Below are 23,444 nucleotides of genomic sequence, written 5' to 3' on the forward strand. Positions count from 1 at the left end.
ATTCTGCTATGAGGCACATTCTCATTGTAATGGCTGACTGTGCTCAGCACTATGGCAGGTGGGTATTATCTCCCAGTTCAAGTGTCTATAGGTCCCTCTGGCTAACACCCTGCGAGGCTTAACCCACATACACTCGAGCCGAGTGAAGGAAAGGAGAGAGGAACAGTCGAGGTTATTCTCTTGCATTTAATTATGTGACGAAGGCTGCTTGGTCAAGTTCTCGGGGCAGAGGGTCAGTCTGAGGTTAGGAATGCTCTCGGCTCACAGATAAGATGAAAGAGGTGACGCTGCATGTAATGAGAGAGCAGACGTCAAACGGCAAATGCGGGCTCGTGACGGGGATTTCAGCTGCTGTGCTGCAGTGGATTAAAGAGTGAAAGCTTTACTCGTGACTTCAGCAGGGCACGTGGGTGGATTCACCGTCTGAGCCGAGCAGGAATGCAGAACGTGGAGTCGACGCTTTGGGATCATTATTAAAAAATATATCGAACCATTTGTCTTAATATTTTCATCACTGTAGGGCGGCATCTTTAGGAAACTGTAAATAATATCTTGTGTTGCATGTTTCTACTCTATATCTAGCATAAAGAAGATATCTACACAGACGTGACAGCAAAGCAGCTCTGTTATTATATTAAAGGCATAGTTTACAAAAAAAAGGAAAATTCGTCATTTATTCACTCTCATGTCACTGCAAACCTGCTCGACTTATTCTTCAAAACACAAAAGATATTTCTGAGGATAGTTGGTAACCAAACAACACTGGCTCCCACTGACTTCCATTGCATAGACACAAAACCGTCGAGACAATCTTATTCTGTGATTTACAGAACAGTCATATAAAGGTTTTATATAACATCAGGGTAAATAAATGATTGTGAAATGTATTTTTTGGTGAACTATCCCTTTAGGGCGCCTCAATGCTACCTTCCACCTTCAGATAATTTATTCGATCCGTCGATCCCTCATTGGATGAACAGCTGCTAACATGCTTTTTGTGACTTCATCAGTATCAAGTGTCTTTAGATTAAATAGATTGGATTTACAGAATTAAGATAAAGCTTCAAATGTGGAAACAGTATTCAACAAAAATCATACATCCTACCCAAACAATGGCCACAGTGAAACCAATTTAGACTACAACAATCCCGGAGGCTTTCAGCGAGAATGCCTTCAACATATCAATCCACCCAGGAAAGCTTTTAGTGTGTGTGTACACATGTATGCTTTTGACAGGTCTGTCCAATGGCTTCAATCTAAGAACACTGTCATTTCACCAGAGCGTGTCCAAGGACATCTCGCATATTGAAAGGACACGTCCCTCTCATGCCGAGTCTCGCGCCTATGAAAAAGTAATAAAGGAAAAGATGAGAGCGCTAGATGTGTGACATAACGTGCGTTCGCCTAGCTGGGCTGAAATGGTTTTTTCTAATGCACTGCCCAGAGGGGCTTGATCTGCCTACAGAAGTGCTCTCATTCACACGCCATGTTTTATTCACACCGACTCTGATCTTCTGTAGGTCGTTGTAGGAGGTCAATGTGGTAGATGGAGATGAAATGGTTCATCGTGGACCAGCATCAGGTGCAAAATTCCTTTTACAGTGAAACGGCACTTGGCAAGACTTTCCCTATGCATATAATGTATATCTTTCCATCTCTCGATCTATATGCACAGGGACGCTTTCTTACGATCCCAACCGGTGTTAAACTTCCATTCACATGAACAGTATGAATGCTAGATGTCTATAGCTTTCATAAAGCCGACTGCTCCCATACCTGAACATCTGATTCATTGATAACAAACCCATGACAAATCTGACACCAGTCCACAATCAAAAGACCTCCTCTCCTCCGCTTGTTTCCACTCTCTCTTCTCTGCGCTGCCGTTGGTTGGGCCTGAAAGCCACAGGAATGAAGCTCCATATCATCACAAGGTGTGAAGAATGTTCTGGCAGGAGAGGGGCAGCTGGGTAATTCCACTGGATTAGGACTGTGGCACAGGGACACCGAGACCAGGCAAGTTAAGTGAGACACTGACGTGATGCATTTCCTGTTTGCCATCATTACCATAATACTAAAATGTAAAAAAGCACTTCTCACATTCCTGGTACATTTGCTTACAAATACAGTAGTGCTTTGCATACAGATTCAAACTAGAAGCGCACATAGGTTATTCCAGGTGCATCGCGTTTGCGGGGGCCAATCTCCATTTTCTGACCTCTGTGTGCCTCAGACTGACCCAGCCCTGACCTGTGAGGAAGATCCCGCAAGCAGCAGCGTGAAGGGGACGACAGAAAGCAAGCGGTTTGAGGTCTCCGTGGCTCTCATTGGCAGGCCTGCTAAGCCTCTTTAGTGTGTCCACTAATCCTGGACATGAACTCAAACCCCGGGCACATTGAGATGGTGAAGCCGTTGTGTGTGCGTGCGAGTATGTATGTTTGTGAGTGTCCTCCAATGAATCTGGAGAGTAGAATCAAAATAAGGCTATGTTTGTCTCTTTGGTGTGACTGAGCTGTCGTGTATAACAGAATCCACGAAGGAGATTAAACTTACGTTTGCATGTGCAGTTACACACAAGTTGTTTTAAACCTAGTGAGCCGTCTACATAGGCAACATTCATAGGCATCATAGGCATCTTTTATGCATTATGTCAAGGTCATACTAGCTAAAGGTAGCAAAGGTGCCTTTAAGAGAATCATAACGGTTTAGTAGTAACAAGTTAGTGACCATCTTAGACCAGCTCCAAAAACACAGTTTCATTACCAGAAGCGAAACTGCGATTTATGCAATTTGTTCTGGAATTTGACTTGGACTCCCTGAATTAATTCACTTACTTTAAATATACGATGCTACCTTTGCAACCATATCAACATTAATGCGAAAAAACAATGTCTCCATCCTTATTTTAAAATGTTAATAGGGTTGGGGCGGAAGGTGTTTTTCGAAAATAGAGACAAGTGCTGATATGTCCTCCAAGGCAGCGAGAAAGAGAGAAGATAGCGCGCACATGCAAATTTAATGAAGTCATGTTTATTTCTCGCTGAGCACCGCCGCGTGTACCCTCTCTACCCACGCTTCCCTGCGGCTGCGCTCAGATAAGGGGGCTTTGTAACTATCAGAGTTCAACTCCAACCCCCTGTGTATCCCTTTCTCTGGGAGACTCTGTGTACATCATATTTTATACAGTGTTCCAATATTAGGAGCACTGAAATAAAAAGCTGGAGTTCACCGTTGAACCAATGGGTGATTTTTTTGAGGGTTATTTGCTGTAGCGGTGGCAGCGCTGAACATTTCTTATGGGAAAACTAAAGATTAAATTATGAATACAAATTTGATTTGAAAGCGAGTCGCACTTAAATACATATTTAAAACACAATGTGACGGCCTACCCCACATCGCATCTATTTTAAATCGGAACGTTATCTGGATAGCCATTAAAAAAAGCTATTAAAAGTGTTGTGGTGAATTCACCCACAATAATTGGACACATTTAGGTTGTTTAACACCGTTAATGTAATGTTAATGTTCACAATTAATGTGATGAGCTACAGATGTGGTTACGCTGCTGGAGCATCTGCATGAACTTCATACATCCATTAAAAATGACCCTGAGAGCAGGAATTGCATAATTGACTTAAGTGTAGTTCGATTTAAGCATCATTTGTTTACAAATGGCACTTGGTTTGATATTCTGCATCCTATTCATTACGAGAATGTCTTGAGATGAGACAGGTTGAAGTTTTACCTTGCAGCCTTCGCATGCGCTGACTCCATAGTGGTAGCCCGAGGACTTGTCCTGGCAGACGAAGCAGGGCTTGTAGATCCGTGGCGGAGGTGGCGGAGAAGGAGGGCTGGGTATGATCTCCTCCGAGCTTGTGCTCTGCGTATCCACAGCTACAACAGAAGAGAAACGGGCTTAAGTTGATTAAAGCTTTCACATTGTGTTATACAGGTCCTAAGGTTACTGTGGAAAGCATTGAACAGATAAAGCACCGCTGGTAAACATATCAGAGGAGATCACAGCAACTCCTGCCGGCAGAGATCGCGGAAACCTCTTCATGATCACGCTTGTCGAGAACATCTCCATTCCTGGTCAGATAGGCCACGCTCTCCTTACATGATCTCTATTCTTCTCGGTTTCAGCTGCTATCGACTGGGACCAGTGCCAGCTTGAATTAATAAAGTCATGACAGTCAGCCGGGGTGTGGAGGCAGAAACCACGAGCTCTGCTTGAGCTGAGAGGGGGCGTACAAGCCACGCTGTCAAAGAGCTACCACGACTGAGAGCTTACAAAATCCCTTAACGCTGCACCGGGTGTGAATGAAACCACCATGAGGGACAACGGCAACACGTCGCAAACAAAGCATGTCTGGCCGCTCAGTGCATCAAGGCTGTGAAACAATGATGGTCTTCACATATAGGGTGCATTTAAATAACTGAAATTCTGTTCATGGTTGTGTCGATGTTCCTGAATGTGAATACACCCGCATATAAATGAACGCCTATATGGTGGTGATGATGGCACCAGCATATTTCATTACGCACACAGAACAGACAAACACAGGCGTTCTGCTCTCTCATGCGTCTCTTCCCTGCCCCATCCTCTCTTCCACCGTGTCTCTCACAAATGCCCTAGCGTGGAGGAAAACGAAAGATGAACAGAGCATGCACAACACACCGCTATATGGGTGCAGTTTGTATCTGTCTGCAGTCTGAGCTATGTAAAGATTCAGGTCTTGCTTTAACAAGTTCCTCCTCCGAGATTACCCGAAGGAGCCAACATTTCCTCTTCATGACCGATCTTTGCATACAGTGTTATACTACTGTTTCTTTAATAGGTGTCAATATGCAAATGAGGACTTTCATGTGCTCACAGTTGGGATGTCAGTCACGATTTCAGAATGACCCTTGTTTGGAGGTTAGTTTTCATGGTCTGGGAAGAAGCTTTGCATTGTACTTTGCATCTTATTACAATCAAACGTCTTGTTTGCGATGGTTTTTTTTTAAAGCTAAAAGTAGCATTGACAAAACATGAATTTCACATCTTTGACTCAATACACATCTTTGTATTCTACGCTTTTTGAACAGCATCGTGTACATGGAAAAAAAATGTACCAACCCTCTTCTACCAAACTATGCCCTTCAGTGTTGCCGAGCCAGTGGGCAACAGTTTGTCTATTTCCTGTGTTCAGAAAAAGCACAGACGACGCTAAAAATACACACGCTGGCACCAGCAAAGAGTCAAATGAGGATGTGGAGTTCGTATCTCTCACCGCACAGATACAGCAAACGTCCTCACGCAAACACACATCCCTCTACAGGTTCAAACGTAAGAACAACAAAGTACAATGCAACATGTGTTGAGAAAGTGTTTTTTGTATGTGCCAAACAATAGTATTGCGTGGAATGATGACAGGTTAAGTCACTGGTGAAAGAACACAAAAAAGGGAAGAGTTCCATGATAATATTCCAATTTATAATTTGGGAGGCATGTAAATAAAAAAAATATTGGAGGGAAGATTCTAAGAAGTTTAAAGCAATCAGAACAACTGTAAAGCATCGAGTTAAAGGGACAGTTCGTCCAAAAATGAAAATTCTGTCATTATTTTCTCACCCTCAGGTTGTTTCAAACCTGTATAAATTTCTTTGTTCCGCTGAACACAAGGGAAAGATATTTGGCATAATGTTAGCAATTTTCGGATCTGGGACATCATTCACTACCATATGAGGAAAAAATACTGTTTTTTTGTTGTTAAACACAAAATTAGATCTTTTAAAGAATTTAGTAAAACAAACAGTTCTGGGGCACCTTTGACCACAATTACATTTTTTCTACTATGGTAGTCAAAGATGTCCCAGAACTGAAAACTGCTAACATTCTTCCGAATATCCTTCTCTGTGTTCGTCAGAGCAAAGCAGGGCTTGACATTAAGCATCGTCATGTGGTTGTCCTTCGGACAAGTAAATTTGTCATTCACTTGTCAGAGTACAAAAATTGCTTGTCCAAAGATAAAAAATATAAATTTCATTTGAATTATAATATAATATAATCAATATAATTGTTTCGGATTTAGATTGGCCAAGTTTGCTTCTAAGCATTTTAACTAGTGTCCGCTTTGGCCGCCTGAATTTGGTTATAGGCCTACTCTCCGTGACTGCTATAAAACAAAGGCAAGCAGTAATTATTATTAGTGTTAAGGCTGCAAGTTAACTCTTTTTGCACAAAGCACTGGTGCTAGAGAGGTTTAAAGTTTGGTAGCACAGGGCAAATTGTACAGTAGTAGCACAAGCATAAATCGTCTGTTGTCATCATTAGAAAATATGCAAGTGCAGTTCATCATAAATAGGCAGGTAACTGAAAAAAGACATTAATGTTACATACAGATAGATAAATTAGGGCCATATCATTTTTAGATTACCTAAATTTGTTTGAATTTTTCCAAGTTCTGTGTTTTTCCTTTTTTTTACTATACAATAGTGGTATATTTTTTCCAACTGTACTATAGTATTTACTATAGTAAACTGCAGTAAAATTCTTAGATACTATAGTGTTTATGAACTTTACTATAGTATACAGTGTTTATCAATTTACTACAAGGGCAATACAATTTTCAATAGCAAATACTATAGTACACTACAGTATTGTTTGTCTGAGTGTTCAATTTAACAGGACTTTTATTTTGACAGGTCTTCGGGAAGTCTCGAGTTTTTGTGTGTTTGAAGATAGCTTCACTCAAACAGTAAAACGCTCATAAAATAAACTCTCAGAGCAACTCTGGAGATGAAGTTCATGTGTTCATATCCTCATACAGTGCAGACGCAGATAAATCCTCGACCATCACTCGTGTTGAATGTTAAACTGTGCACATAATTCACTCAGACACGCAGAACAGCCAGATGGCATTTAAATAACGATTCCGTGTCCGTATCTAGTTACATGGACTCAGTGCGGTGCGCCATTGGTTATTGTTACACACAAACAAGCACAACCATGACAAACACACTTCACACAAACACGCAGCGCTGTCTAATGCACATATTCTTAATATCCTACATATATGTCGCACTGTTGTTATTCATTTTTTTTCAAGTTACTTGTCCGGTCGGGCAAGTAAAATTCTCTCTCACTTGCCCATACAAAACATTCACTTGTCCCGGACAAGTGGACAAGCATTAATGTCGAGCCCTGCAAAGTAATTTATACAGGTATAAAATTACACGAGGGTAAGTAAATGATGAAAGAATTTTCATTTTTGGGCGAACTATCCCTTTAATAGTCAAAATATTGCTTCAGGAAAGACAACCCGTTTGTTGACGAAAGGCAGACAGGGGAGCGTTTACATTTTTTTATTTTTTCACATTTCTGTCAATCCTTTCTATTATATTCAAAGCATCCATTAGTGAACAAAGCTCATGTGGAAGACAACAGTGGTATTTTATTCTGTTTTTACTGATCTCATTGACAGAACAATGTATCGCTAATGAGAGAAAACACCCATATGTTCTAAGTCTTATTTACTACACACAAAAATAAAGCTGTTATAAAAACCAAAACAATTAAAGAGCTTAGGATCTAACAAACAAAAGTCCTGTTACTGCCAAAAATATAAATATTAAACAATCTGGTATCTCAGTGTGAGGCCCTTGCAGATGGTGTTCAAATTTCACATAAAGAGAGAACAGGAAGTGAGAAAACATACCGGCTGGCATCATACTTCCTGTACTCATGAACACAAGAGCTTACAGAAGGTGTGACTGTTGTAGCTGTCAAAGGGTTCAACTCTCCCCCACAATTATTCTCATGCTACACTTGCCATTTTACAAAATCTCTCCCTTTCTCTCTCTCTCTTTCTGTCATTTACTCATTCCCCAGAGCTCCATCTGACCTCTTTCTGTTGCTGAGCTTCAATACGGGTGACACATTTTCCATAACAGGGACAGAGCTCAACAGATCCAGCGGCACAATGTTATAAAAACGCTCTTTTGACAGCCGCCTCCATCAAATCTTGCACAACTTCCTAAACTCCATCTTATCAATAATGAATGACACGATTAAAAATGTACCATCTTGGACACTCACTGAACTTGGAGAAAACCCTCCCACTTATGTAAGTGAAAGTTTGAGGGTTAGAATGAACCTGCATAACCCCGAAAAACCGCAGGACTGTCAACGCTAGAGGCTTCCTGCACAGAAAAGCTGTGATCAGGTGCCACGCTTTAATTACGGACTCTGTTGCATCCCAGAAGAGTCAAGGATGTTCTGCTGGCCTGTAGCTCTGGAAAGCTCAACCTTGTGCTGAAATCAAGCTTAATTATTTCCCGAGGTTCCTAGAGGAGAGACTATTTACATTAACCTCTGTACCACCTGTCTGAGATACCCGGCGCGATGCCACTCTTATAAACGAAAGACATCCACTATCGCCATTACTGCCAGGCTACTTAAATCTCACATTAAAAACCTCTGTTTAAAACCTCCCTAATTTCATCATGTTGCTTCTAAGACACATTACTTGACATCAACAAAGAATAAAAAACAAAGCAACTAATACAGATTTAAAACAAAGCTACAGTTTCAATGATCTTATCGGTTTGTAAGGGTCTGACAACCCAGGAGGAAAAAAATGGCAGAAGAGAGGAAGACAAAAGTAATAATAGAGTTTATTGCAGAATCTGTACAGGCAGCTGGCATTGACGTTCTGTCAGAGGAAGAGAGGCGTTGCGCTTATACCTCAGCTTCCCCCCTCGAGATGGTTAACTGAACTCAGTGACCTGCACCGAGGACTTTCTATTAATGACAACACACCAACAGCATACATAAACATATGGAAAACAGAGAGGAACTGAAACCATCTTTGTCGCATCACCTAAATAAACAAAAATAAACTGAGGGAAATTGAGGCGTTTGCTGTCCACGACTGTATCAGCACATACCTGTGGTCGAATCTTTGTGACACACCATAAGAGAACCACTGGCAATATATACATATTAAATCACATTGATTAAAGCTACAGTTTGTAAAAACAGCCGCTAGAGGGCGTACGATCAAAAGAACAAGCCGTAGCTTGATGACGCTTGTGAAGGAGCGTGGAATGATGGGATCTGTTGACTTCAACTCCACCGCTGATGGCCATCAATCAGACGGGAACGAGAAATCATGTTAGAGGATGAGGTAAAGTTTTATAAATGTTGCGAATAATCGTGGTCCATAAATAAGTGATTGCTCGAAACAAGCTAGTGGCTTGCTAGACACCACTTCCGCATTTGTCCACGACACTGTTGTCATGCGGTTTCTATGTCAGTAAAGGCAGTAACAAAGGGTAACGCGGGTATGACGCCATTGACAGGCGACTGCACAGCCCCGTGTCACTGTTTAGAGTGGCGATTTTTCAACGATTTCCAAGTAGTTGGCAGAGATGGCAAAAGTACACACATCCTTTACTTAAGTAGAAGTACAGATACTCATGTTTAAAAGTACTCAAGTAAAAGTTGAAGTACTGACTAAACTTGTTTACTCAAGTAAAAGTATAAAGTATGGGCTCTAAAATGTACTCAAGTAAAAAGTAGCCAATACTACTACCTGTTTTAGAGTCACGCTCGTACCTCACAACTGAACTACCATTATGTAGAACACAAGCATAAAAAAGACTGATGGAATAAATCTATTTGCCACTACCTAGGTAGTGGAAAAAAACACAAATTTGTAATACAATTATGATGTAAGATAAGAGTGTAAAGGACAAGCGTATTGATAATAATTGTGACAGAATTCCCTTTGTCTCTAGTTCTCAACCATAATTTTAGCTATTCTTTGTGTTGCCTTCCGCCTTGGTCCGTGGCAGCTTCTTAGACTACTAGCCTATGTCTGTGATGCGTAATAGTCAGGAAATGACTGTTTGGTACTGTGGTTGTCAAAACATTTTATAACAGAATTTCACTGCTTTCAATTTTAGATTAACTGTCCCTTTAAATTTTAAGCACAGACCATTCATGGACATATCATTATACAAAGGTTGTAGACACTTGGGAGATCTTGTCAAAAAGAGAAAACTGAGAAATAAAGAGATAATTAATTAGGCAAGTCAATTTACTTGGTAACCATTACTGTTTTTCTCGATTGGTTAAACACATTTCTTGAAATTATGCCTCGCATTTAAAATGCCTCTTACATTGTACGTTACACTCGTTCAACATTAAAACTGATGTCAGTGTTGCTAGATTAGGTGGATGATTTCCAGCCCAAAGGCTCACTAAAGCCTACTCACTCCAACAAAAACCAGCCCAAAATTTTAACTTCCAAAATAATGTGATAGTATTTTATTGCAATGTCAATCAACGTTGATAAGGATCGTTTTTTATTTCCTTATAATTTTAATCATGACAAGATGAAAAAATATAATAAAAATCAGGAAAATAGATCAAACAGATCAAACAATGCAAATGCATTAAGAAAATTAGAAAATAAGACTAATAGGATATGTCCAGAAACCACTTCAAATGGCAAGCAGGAAATTAGCGCATTTTTGTGCCCACTATAATTAGTTCATCGAAAGCAACGCAATGAGCAGGTATTTTTCACTCGTTCATGAACTTAACGCACACACCACGATAGCAAAAAACATGCAATTCATACATACTAATGAACAACAGCAACAATAATGCGCTTACCTTAACGAGCTGCCTTAACTTCTGACAGAACTACAGTACATCTTTCGTAAGATGTACTGTACTTACTGTTTCGTAAGTATATGTTTGTAGAACATGCGAATAGCTAAATAGCTAAATTACATATTTAAAATCTGGTCCTTTCGCGCTAAAAAACCCTACCATTCACGAGTCACCACATGATGCAGAATATCACGCTCGAGATCTGAGAACAGTTACCCCGTCTTCTTTGATTTGATTGGTCACCGCTTTGCTCTGTAAACAGTAACTCCCGCCTTCTTACATTTGATTGGCTAGTGGCCACCTCACACAGCGCTTCGGCTTTTAGGCAGACCTATCATTAGGTTGAAAAAGTCACGCAATGACAAGAAATAATATTGATTGTGCATCAAATACAGATTAAAACTAAAGTAACGAGCCTGGTTTGAAAATGTAAGAAGTAGAAAGTACAGGTATTTGCGTAAAAATGTAAGAAGTTAAAGTAAAAAGTCGTCAGAAAAATAAATAGTGGAGTAAAGTACTGATACCAGAAAAATCTACTTAAGTACAGTAACGAAGTATTTGTACTTCGTTACTTCCCATCTCTGGTAGTTGGAAACATTTGAGATATTGTAGGTACTCAGCTTAACAAAATCTATAACACTAGCCTAGTGGTTTTCGGATATTTTTCTGCAAAATTGTTACAAACTGCACCTTTAAATAACTACTGTATACTGATGTAGTTCACCAGAGGCTATTGCAATAAGCACAGACAATATTCAGCATGATTTTCTACATTAGACACCACTTACAGAGACAAAATCATGTTACTGCACAGAGCGAGAAAACGATTATGGTGTGAAAGACTTAAGAGAGTGTGGGTGCGTGTGTGTGTGTGTGTGTGCAAGTGAGAAAAATAGAGAAAAGATGTTAAGTTATGTGTGAGAGAGAGCGAAAGAGTGTGAGAGGAAAAATAGGGCAGAACATGAAAGGAAAACGCTGCATAACTCTCAGCGTTGGCAGTAGTTCTCTGGGGGAAAGTGGATCCTGGTACAACTATTAAGCTTCCCTACGCTTACCAGACGCACACTCGATAAAAAATGATCCCTGTTTCTTTACGTGTTATTCAAAGTTAACCCAGTGAGAGGGGGGTGTTGGATACAAATGGAATCAAGGGCCCATCATTACCAACACCATTATGATAATAGGGTAGTGCTGCTGGGCACAGAGATGGAGACAGTGGAGAAAAATGAGGAAACGTTTGGGGGGGGTGAAAAGCACGCACTCATGTGAGACTATGATGTAGGTCACTTTGCACCAGAGTGGCGGTGAGTCACAGGACTGGATCAGTCTCTGCTTCCTCAGGCTGGTGACTCATCTATTTAAGCTCCGCCCCTCTTTTTCCATTAGTCACCAAGGATTAGGGGTGTGACGAGATCCGATTGGTCTCACGAGAACACAATGATTCACATGATTCGAGTGCCGGGCTCGAAATTGCGATCATTTTTACTGTGTATGCTCCCTAAATTTAACCTGTGCGACCTCAAAATATATTTGGGAGAATTTGTGTGAGTGCATATTCTGTTGTAGTGCGGCCTGTTTTCATTACTGTACAGAACACGCTAATAACTGCACAAAGTATGTGCGTGCTGTGAGCTACAGTGACCAACCCGGCCATTCATGGACAAAGTGGTTTTCCATCCCGCGACTTTCCCACCGTTTTTCTATGTAAACGCACACTAGACAGACAGGTTTCAACGTTCTCTCGCATCTGCAGCGCCTTGCGCATTGTGTTTACGGCGGTTCCGGCTGCCAGCACCACTTTGGGAGCGCGCAGCGTGCAGCTAAATTATATAAGTATAGCAATTGCAAGTTCACATTACGTTATTTTAAATACATTCACAGTGAAACCTCTTCAAAAACGGATCATCTGTCTCTTACATATGTGCAATGTAAGCATAAAACATGATGTGTTTATGTAGTTTTAACTGTTTCTCTAAAGGCTATGAGGGTTCAGTTAGTGGAGGAAGGAGGATTGACAGTGTGAAATGATCGCCACCTCAGCTAACATGAGCACTATGCAAAAGCATATAGAGAAAATAACCACAGCGCTTTACTAAAAGCTACTACTGTTAAGAAAACAAAGCATACATGTTGTGCAATTACTGCCTGTCAGTTGAGTTTGTGACAAAACACTTTGTAGTGTTTACATATTGTAAGGGATAATCCACAGCTAGCCGTGCGTTAAAGGGTTTTAATGCACGACGTGGAGGCCAAGAACCACCCAACGCGAAGCAGGTGAACAGGTGAAAATTACAGAGATTTTGTCAGTTAAATTTCAAATGTAATCAAACTTACTGGAGATACCTGTGCGTTAAAGGGTTTTAATGCACACCTTCCAGCCAATCAGAATCGAGTATTCAAAAAGACCATGGTATAATACTGCATAATATAATTCCCTTGAAATAACTTGAATAAAATACTATTTTTCCCTATATATTTCATCATTGAGGATTTCTTTAAAAAAGTCTAAAAATCTCCATAAAAGTCCCATTCTCGTGAACCCAGTCTCGTTTCGTGAGATAAGTGTCTTGTCACACCCCTACTAAGGACATGAGACTTTTTTGGCAAGTCATTTTTGAGTTGGAATTGATGAAGTTGTCAGTTTACTGGTGTCTGTTGGGTCGGTTTCTATAACTGCATACTTAAAAGAAAATAAAGCACTAGTTTGCTACAGCTGATGTCAAAAAATACAGGCTTGGCAGATTTTAGTTAGCCACCTGTCCTTTGCACTTCCTAAAATGGTACATTGTCTATTAAAGGTCCAGTGTATGAAGTTGAGCGTCATCTAGTGGTGAGTCATCAACAGTGCTATCATTAATATAAACATTTAGCCACACAAACAGCTTTGTAGCTCATACAAGTTGAGCTTAGTTTCCTCGAAAACAGAACCCGTTTTTATTTGTACTGCAGTTTTCTGCAAGGGACTGTGAGCAGAGCTCAGAGTTCTCAAGAACGTCAGCTGTAGATCAATCCATGAGTACAGAGTGTCGGCTGACTGACTAACACAGCACAAATGTCTTAGCAATAGTCAGACAATGTTGGCAGGTCAAATTCCATCTTGCAACATCGCAATGACAGCAGCCGTGAACAGTTTAAGGCGAATAGTTAATGTCCACCTCACACTACTCAACAGAATCTCTTTATTGCAAGGTATTCAACAGCTTGCAAACACTAGACTATAAGCAAAGTATTCATACGCTAAATCATCAGCAATTGTTTACAGTTACCACACAATAAATTAGCCAAAAACCGCTCGCAAACTGGTATTTACTGTGTTATATTGCTTTTATTGAGCGTTAATATTTGTGTCAATTTGTGTCAGTAAGAATATATATATATATATTCATATTCTGATATTAATTGATGACTCTTAAAATAAATTTCATTTTTGTTTTGGAGCCAGTAATAAAAATGGCAGGGTAAATATAGATCAATCATACTAGGCCAGCAATAAATGTATATATAGTTGAGATCTAGTGTTGTCACGGTACCAAAATTTCAATAGTCGGTACCAATACCAGTAAAATTCCACGGTTCTCGGTACCAATTTCGGTACCAAAGCAAAACACCATACATGCTAATTGAAACACAATTTTATTAATAAAGCTCATTGTTAATATAAATGTATTGAAAGCAATGCCATTTTGTATACATGAAGCATACAAGTTAATTGTTGCTGAAACAGTGCTGACTGGGGTATTTCATGCTGATGAACATCCTCCTCAGTCTGCTGCTGTATAAGACAAATAGAATAAACTTCAGCAAGTCAACTGACTGAACAAACATGCATATGCAATATTAAAACAAACATCAGTTTTTATACTGCATTTACACAAGATTACTTACATTAAGGTAACTGTATATTAAAATAATAAATGCAACAGATATATTTTTCTTTAGTTTAAATGTGGCTTTTTAAACCTAATAGAGTTATCTATCCAAGACATACACATTGCTAGTCATACAGTTAGTATGATAGTTTTCTAGCACATAGATTTCAGATAGTCCTATATAAAATAGGTACTGTAAACCCCATCCTGTCCTCCCATTAATTTTACCCCATTACAGTTATAAAAGCGTTAAATGGTTAATAAGGACACTTTTACCACGCACAAATTAACACGCAAACAGGGACGTTTATTTTAACGTAACCTTTAAATTTAACATATGCTACAACATTCATAATGCAAACGCGAACAGAATTTGAAACTTACCGCTTGAACTTGTTAACTTAAAACCTGATGCTTCCTCTGAAACTCTGTTCGTTTTCTTCGTGATATGACTTTAATCTGAAGTATTTCTGTGCACATCTCTTGTGGATCGGAGCCGCGCTTATCCGCTCATCACGTCTTATTGCACCTATAAAAAGTTTCCGACTGACAACCTGTCAGACAGAGCATCAGTACCCGGTTGACCCGGTATGTCGGTACTACCGGGTCTTATGAAAATTAGGTACCGACAACTTTTTTATTTTTAGGTACCGACTTGGACTCGAAGTACCGGTACTTTTGACAACACTATTGAGATCTAAATTCACATCCAAAATAATGACCTCATCCTAAACATAAAATTAGCATTTGAAAATGATATTTTTAAATGTAAAAAAAAAACAGCAGCAGAATGACATTTACCATTCGTTGCACAACATAATCATTCATTTTGATGGTGTAGATGTACATAATCAGAGTCAGCATCACTCCGCCACACAAAAACACTACACCAGCAGAAAAAGGCCGATTTGATGTCCAGCTCGGTTAGTAAAGCCCAAGGTGGCGTGTAACAGCACATGGAAACAACGCCCTTTTATCACGGCAGCTGAACACAGCAGGGTGAAGCTAACAGGCTTGCCAGGGCTCTTTGTGGTCAAAACCAAGAGGTAGCAATTTTCCAATTAAGCCACATTTTTATGGGCTCCTTGGACAGCGGAGGGAAAAGGAAAGTCCTAAAAGCAAACAAATAAGTGCGGTGCAGCACGTGGAGACCAAATTAGCATTTCCCAAAGAGCCTTATTATGGCATAAGAGATGGACTGCGACTCAGGACGTGCTTGCCTTTTCCTCACAGACAAAAACCTGGCACAAACAAAGACAGTCAAACAGGGAATGGAATTAATTAGATCAAGGTCAGTAATGAGATTAGTTTTTACCAAATTGTCTGTGGGAGGAGCTACATGTACGATCCGGTAAGAAAAATACAGGACCCAAAAGATTTGGTTTGCCTCTAAATAGCTTGTCAGCCCTTTAGACCTCCTACAACACCTAAATCTGAGTGAGTTTCAAAAACAGAGCCATTCTTGTACAAAAGTCCCGGTAACGGGGCCAGCCTGGTCATAGCAGAGGAACCCCCTGCTCCCCCATTAATAGCCACTGACCTACATTCATCCGCAACAGCACATGCTTCAGTGAATGTGTGGAGAGACACTACAAATAAAAGAGAAATGGAGGACGTCTCTGTTAGAACTAGTTAAGGTCTTTTCTAACACAGTCGATAAAGCCTTTTGAACATTACCGTTACATGGAAAGATCCAAGTGGCTTCACATTAGACACGCAGAAGGGGAGAGAGAAATGTAAAGGGAATAAAATATGAAGTGAAGTAAACAAGCAATGGGGGTCTTTGAGGAGCTCCAGTATTATAAGAAAACTGGCCAAGGACTCTTTGGTTTTATGTGTACTTTGAGAAGAATAGCCACAGCCTATTGCAACACTGCAAATGAAAGCTGTTGGAACATAGAGATAATGAATGAGAGAGCAAGATAGAGAAAAGCTGATTGGGCAGGGAAGCAAAGCAGCAGGTAAAGGAAATCAAACTAGGTCAAATGTCAGATTCTGTGGAGGTGGGATTAGAGAGTTGTTTGGTTTGACTGGTTGTCAAGGATCTGTTAACAGTGCTTTTATTGCAGTTCGACCCTACAACTGCCGTAACTAGCCCTTCATCTTGACAGAAAGTCAAACACACCTCACACAAAAGGGTATAAAACACATACACGGTATTAGTGGTGCATGAGTCACTAAGCCTTCTCTCGGGTATAAATACCATCAGTCTGGGGTAGGTTGCTGTGAAAAAGATATCGTTTGCCTAAAATATAAATATTTGTCATTATTTAATCGCCTTCATGTTGTTTCAAACCTGTAATTGCTGCTTGTAAGGCTCGCAAGTTGAGACCAGAAATGAACACCATAAAAGTATTATATTTTTCAAGTTTCTAAAGGCCATAAAAACAGGTTTTATTCATTATCAATATGGAAACACAGTCCAAGATATTCATCAAAATCTTCCCTTTGTGTTTTATGGAAATAAAACAATAGTCATAATGGCTGGGAACATGAGGGCGAGTGAATTAATTTTTATTTTGGGTGAACTTTCCCTTTAATTACTGTGAGAATGACTACAAAGTGGCAGCTTTATCACTTCTTTATGTTTTTGTCAAGTGATTTAAGCTTCGAGCAAAAGGCCATCAGACACCAGGAGTTATTTCCCCTCCTCACTAAGATGAAGATAATCGCAGGATGGGTAGAGAAGCCATTGCCACAACTCTATTATCTATTAAGTGCACTCGCCTCATTAAACCACACTGTTCATTTGTGGCGTCCTACAGAATTCATTCTGATAATTAACAATCTAGCGAGTGAGGAAAACGCGAGCTCTGCAGGACTAAGCCATTCGTTTTGTACCCTCCGTAGAGGAATATTTCAGCCACAATGATGTTTAATACACTTCTGACTTTTCTACCAGGGGAAACAAGATAAAAGCATAGAACAAAAACAGCAGTACTGATGAGCTGTGGCACAAAGCCATTAATTCATCCTGCCGTCACATTAGGGAAGTCCATAAAACAAAATTCATTACGATACAAGACATGAATCACAATGTTGCACTGTGAAAGCAAGTGAAACGTGAAAGGCCCATCCGAAACATTCCCGCAGGGAGCTCGGACAACTGCACCAGACAGTCCCAGTTGAAAAAAGCCTGCTGGACATTACAGACATGCTGAAAACCATCTTAGCTGGCCTTCTTCCTTTTAACCTTCCGCAGCCTGATGGCCCTCCGAGACGCGCCAAACCCCCTCCCGACGGGCCCCTCGCCAGAGCAGGTTTCAACCCCCAGGCTTGCCTTATTTTTATTGCCTGTGTTTATAGCTGGTCTTGGTTTCTCCTTCTGCCCCCTTTTCCTTGACATTTTATGGCGTGCAATATAAGAGACGCCCTTCACCCCCTGTCTGAGTTTTTAAGTACCTCATCCACAAACTCTTTTTTTCTGCGTCGAAATCCGGCCCTCAGGAATTCGCTTGATGTCATTGGCTGTCAGGAAACACCACAATGGGTCGTGCGCAGTCTTTTGAAACTGATCATGCACAGCTGGGCGACATTTATCTCCGACCAGACGGCTTACAACTTAAAAACACAATTTCAAGCTTTTTCCTAGTCATATTCACACAACTACCACCACTTAAATCTAGTTTCAACGCTCTCATTCTCACATCATCGGTATGTTCGTTTTATATACCTTGTCTTTTGTATTAACAGTCGTTCTGTGGTGCGCGTGGAAGTAAAACAGATGTACGGCCATCCATCTGTAATCAAGACAATCACTCCAGAGTCTAAGAGCGTCTGAAGTTAGAGGGCCCGAGCGGAACGGCTCTAGAAGGCTTTAACCTTAGCCCAAAATCTGTCAACGTGTTTGGGCACGGCGCTCTCCAAATCCGCCTTAGTGCTACATAAACAGAGCTTCCCACTCCAGCCGTGTATCCTCAAAATGATTAAAATCCAAAAAGTGAGAATAAGAAAGCTAGAACCAGAAGACCACGACTTTGAGTCACCAAATGCGACCTCCAACAAACACACTCATTATCTGCGCAGGCACTGAACTCTCTAACCTTGTCCTCGCTTGCCCTCTTGTGTGCTGGTGGTTCCCACAAAGAAATCCAGAAATCTATAACCTGATAGCACATGACTTAGATCATCTCATATGAAATGCGGCTGTAAGGCAGTACATTAAAGTAAGCAACAGCCATTACAGCTGGAGGGCTGTACATCTGATTTGGAAGGGCGCCGTGTGTTGCAATATCTTGCCTCATGGCCTCGTGCAGGTACAAACCTCACCGTTCTTTCCCTGCCATGATTACAGAGCAGCACGGCTAATGTTAAGCCTTCGGGTAAAAGTCGTCTCTCTGATCTGAAACTTTAAGACACCAGACGGGTGTTGTGCACGCCAGGGATACAGCATTATAAACATCTGCCCATTAACCTGCCAAGGGTCATTGTCATCCTCACCAAATGAATTTAGTTCATCCCTTTCATACATAATTAACTTTTTCATCACCGAGATGAAAATCTGCATTTGGGAATTCTGCAGTCAAGGGCTGAGATTCTGGTCTCCCGCCTCATGATTTGGATCATGTTAAATCATCTGTAATATTTACATCACATGACTACTGGACTACTTTATTTGGGGTTCTGTTTTAGTCATTGTTTTAGGCACTAAACAGGCATTTTAACTGTGCTGTCCACATTTTAGGCCACAGCAATTCACGGTACACCACCAGCTGGTCACATTTGTGTATGCCTCAACTTCCCCCCTTCTACATGGCACATTTGTGGGGAGGGGGTGTGCCGCTGATCTGCCTGGATGTGCGCCGCCAGAACGCCAGCAGGCCCGGTCTCTATTGCAAGCCCAGCTCTGTATTTAAGGCTAAGAGAAATAAACACTCGGTCAGCCAGCCAAAACCACAGCAACACAAGCGATGCTCATGCCAACAAGAGCTTCTGGCAAAATGCAAGCTAGCAGCTCTCCAGTTCCGTGTTCAACAGCAGGCTTGCCACGCTGTCTGGAGGTCAGGTAAACCCCAATCCTTGGTTTACCAGCGGACAAGGGCTGTTCTTCGTTGCTTTTACTATTTCCCTCTCAAACTCTTATAATTCTCCCCTCTTTTTTTCTCCTCCCGACTGCAGACGGGCTGGGCTATTGCTCCCACCGGCACCCCTCAGTTCATGGGAAACAATAAAACGCCACACGCGTTTCCTTAGTTAGGACTTCCATGCTGCAGCTCCACGTGAGGATTATTTACACACCGGTAATGACAAAGATGCTTCTCTGCCATTCTGTAAATTATACTGTACAGATATTGTAGTATTACAGCTATACACTACACGTTCTACAAGACGTAAAATTAATTACAGTAATTTTATATGTATATCTCACAAAACAGATCTTGATGATGGCTATTTAATTAAAAAATTGTAAACTTAATACATCTCAAGTGAGAGATCAGTCAGCTCATTTACTTATGTGGAACTGGACGGATGCAAACCAAAATATGTTTAATCATAAAAAGCAACTAATATTCTTTACATCCGCTTCCAAAATGTTTCGATTGGAAAAGACAGGACACATGACATAAATAGCTAAATGAAATGGCTGATATACTGTAAGCAGACTAGGGATGTGCACGAATATTCAAATATTCGATCCGCAATAACTATTCGAATATTAAAAATGCTTCATTAAAAATTCATAAGAATAAAACTGCATCACCACAAGGTTAAGTTACTGTTACAGAAGACCTTAGAGTCAGGTCTTATTTAACGCTTCTTCACTTCTACTGTGATAATTTTTTAATGTACAGAAAATATAAAAAATCATTTGTATGTGCTCCTAAATCTTTGTTCACTCAGATTGCAAGCTAGTTTAAATATTTTAAGTTTACACACTGGATGCCCGGATCGCGTTTTATGCTCAGCTCACATCACCATATTAAAATGTTTCAAAACTGGTGAGCCACAGAATTCGTTAACATCACTTCCATTAGGTATAAAAATATCAACGTAAATGAATTATTGTTGTTAATCATTTAATATTATTACCATTACTTTGTTCTTAGTAAATTCATATTCGTTCGTTAAAAATATATTATGTAATGCTAATTTCAACAACTTGAAACATGAAAATGTACATTTCACTGCAACAAATGTTAATGAATTTGGCCTTAACATAAGACTGGCACATTTTTACATACCTAAAAGCAAGAATTTTCCTTCTAGAAGTTCAAATAGGGTCGTCGCCTTCAAGTTACAGCCTGTAGGCCTAAATAAATGTACTCGGATGCTTTTTTTGTTTGTTTTAAAACGCGCTGTAATTCCTTACCTTAGTTGAAATAAATAGGCCTACCTTATTTATTGATGCAAATCCAATGCAAAGCTAAACAAGACAGACACTGACCGTGAACGACAAAGAAAACAATATTTATATGCGTGCTGATCAGCAGAATATCTTCAGATGACGGTCACGTAATCAGGGAATCAAGCACTGTGGTCAAGCACTGTGGCTCCGTCTTTGTTGCAGGGTATTTTTTAGGATCTTAACAGTCGGCATGAGGTATCAAGCCGGTTTACTTTATTTATTATCAACATTATAAACAATAAAGCCAGATATTCTTCTCAGATCTGGGTTTTGTTACCGGGAGTTAGAGAAGAGCAGCGCGTTTTCTCCGCTGTCGGCTTGTTAACCGTCGGCTTGTTGAACAGCCTTTCACCAGAGTAAAATAAACAAGATAACCATATATCACAGACTGTCGATATACGTTGCGTTTTGTTTTGTCTGTTTTCTTTTTGTATTATACCGTTCCGCGCAGGTTTAAATGCAGTTTTTATGTATTTTTCTATTTTTTCAACATAAAAAACGATATACAGGATATAATATTAATTCATTATGAATATTTAATGATAATTATAAGCTTGATGTGAAATTGTGACTAAATAAAAACGTAACAAATTAGGTTATTATTAACTTAATTTAAATAAACCAATATTCGAATATTCGTTTTTTATGAGCTCAAATATTCTAATATGAAATTATTGAAAAATGCCCATCCCTAAAGCAGACATGCATTACAACATTAATGCTGCAATAGTTGACACCAACTCAAGCAGAGGGATGCGATGCATCAAAGCTAAACAGCTCTTATTACATTTAAAGAGTACATAACTAGGGATTTTTAAGGTCCTACTTTGGTTTATAGAGTGTCCAACAACAAGTTTATGTACATAGAAGGTGTAAAAACACTACTATTTCGCAATAACAGGCAGTTAATTCTTACCTTACTGTTTGACTGACTCATCTGACTATTCCTCTCCTTTCCGCTACCCTAGTCTGAATTGATTGGTCAGATGGTCTAGTCTGCTGTGATTGGTCTACCGCGAATGAGGCTCTGGAGCTACAGTGTTTGGGGGAGAAGAGTGACGTTTTCGCGGGCAGTCCTAGCAAAACGTAGGCGGGGACTATATGTAGTGACGTAAATCCGTGGCGGTTCGCGAATCGGACTAGGGACGACTCGTTTGCGTGATTCAGAGTCGACTCCCTTTTTTCCAAGCCAATAACTTAGTTATTCATTCACCTTCGGATTTACAACTTGGCAGACTGCTTACTATCAAACACGGCAACATTACACACCGCATTAAATGTAATTTTCATGATCTCATGTTATGTACTCTTTAATAAAGTGGCCAAACACTGTAAGCTCCCATTTGTAGGAATATTGCCATTTTCTGTCTGCCATCTTATTTTTTAAATGGCAGCACTAACATACCAACAAATAAACTGGTTATAACTTCATACCACACAGCATCAGCTCTGTCTGACTTCTTTCAATGAACGCATGTTCACCACAGATCAAGTGCATTAAAAACAAAACAGCTATACCGGAATGTTGTAAGGAGACTGATGAATATAAAGTTAACAGTCTTCAACTGGGGGAAGGGAAGCAGAAAGATCAGACTGCCTGCTTTCATTCTGCTGGGTCCCAGGCAGCCTTCAGAATGATGGAGAGCTTTTCAAACACTCTGTGATGGATGCCTACTGAGAAACCAAGCGCTAGAGCCTCTCGCTGTTCGGAGGCAGCAGTGCCCAGAGGTCAGCCAGGCGGAGGGCTTAAAATCCCTCTGATGGCCATGAAGGTGCTGTGGTTTGAAGCCCACAACAGAACCAATCATATGACACACTTCTGGAGAAAGTATGAAATAAGACATAAGTACCGTGAAAATGCGATACGCTACAGCACACATCACTTGCTCGATGTCAAAGTAACGCACACCTGCAAACATCAATTATTCAAAGTCTCGTGTTCTTACGCAAAAAAACAGAATGTGGCTGTCTGGTTTTAATTATTCTAGGGTCTATCTGAAAGAGCAATGCAGCAAGTCATTGCACTTCAGTCAATGGCTCTCTAGAGTCTGTTCAGCTCTTTGTGCAAGTTACCACTGATTTGCTTTGCCAAGTGGAAACTCTGATAGGTTGCATGAAAAGCTCTAGATAACAGGCATATGGTTACCTGGTTGACCTGTGTAATCCACCTCTGCATGAAGCTCTCTATTGCAACAATATGAGGAAAAATAAAAACAACCAAGACAACCACATCTATATCTCACCCTAACATGCTTGTTTACAACAAAATATGATGGGCTTTACGATATCTTAGCTGCACATGGCATAATTTACAGTTTGTATCTAAAAAGCTTCAAACATGCACTGTGGACACATCATTGCATCTCAGTGTGTCTCTTCATGCCCTTCTCAAGACGCATAATACTTTGGCTGGCAGGACTGTTCTCTGTAAGAAAGGGATGCTGAGCTGCAGAACAAATCATCCCTCAAACAGGCTTACACAAGATTAGCAATGTTGACATGCCCTTACAATCACTGGAGACCATGTTTCGAGACAGACACAGGCCCCCCGAAATGTCACGCT

General features: G+C 40.3%; 1 protein-coding gene across 7 annotated transcripts in view; it reads right to left on the reverse strand.

Moving 5' to 3' along the window:
* rarab (retinoic acid receptor, alpha b) overlaps positions 1–23,444 on the reverse strand; it is a 115,367-nt gene that overhangs the window by 8,756 nt on the left and 83,167 nt on the right. For all 7 annotated transcript variants that reach the window (XM_057345727.1, XM_057345726.1, XM_057345731.1 and 4 more), the window contains one exon: positions 3,746–3,894. In XM_057345727.1, the coding sequence (XP_057201710.1) occupies positions 3,746–3,894 (149 nt within the window). The remainder of the gene's footprint in view (positions 1–3,745; positions 3,895–23,444) is intronic.

The sequence above is a fragment of the Triplophysa rosa genome, linkage group LG11 (genome assembly GCF_024868665.1).
Source record: "Triplophysa rosa linkage group LG11, Trosa_1v2, whole genome shotgun sequence".
NCBI classification, from domain to species: Eukaryota; Metazoa; Chordata; class Actinopteri; order Cypriniformes; family Nemacheilidae; genus Triplophysa; species Triplophysa rosa.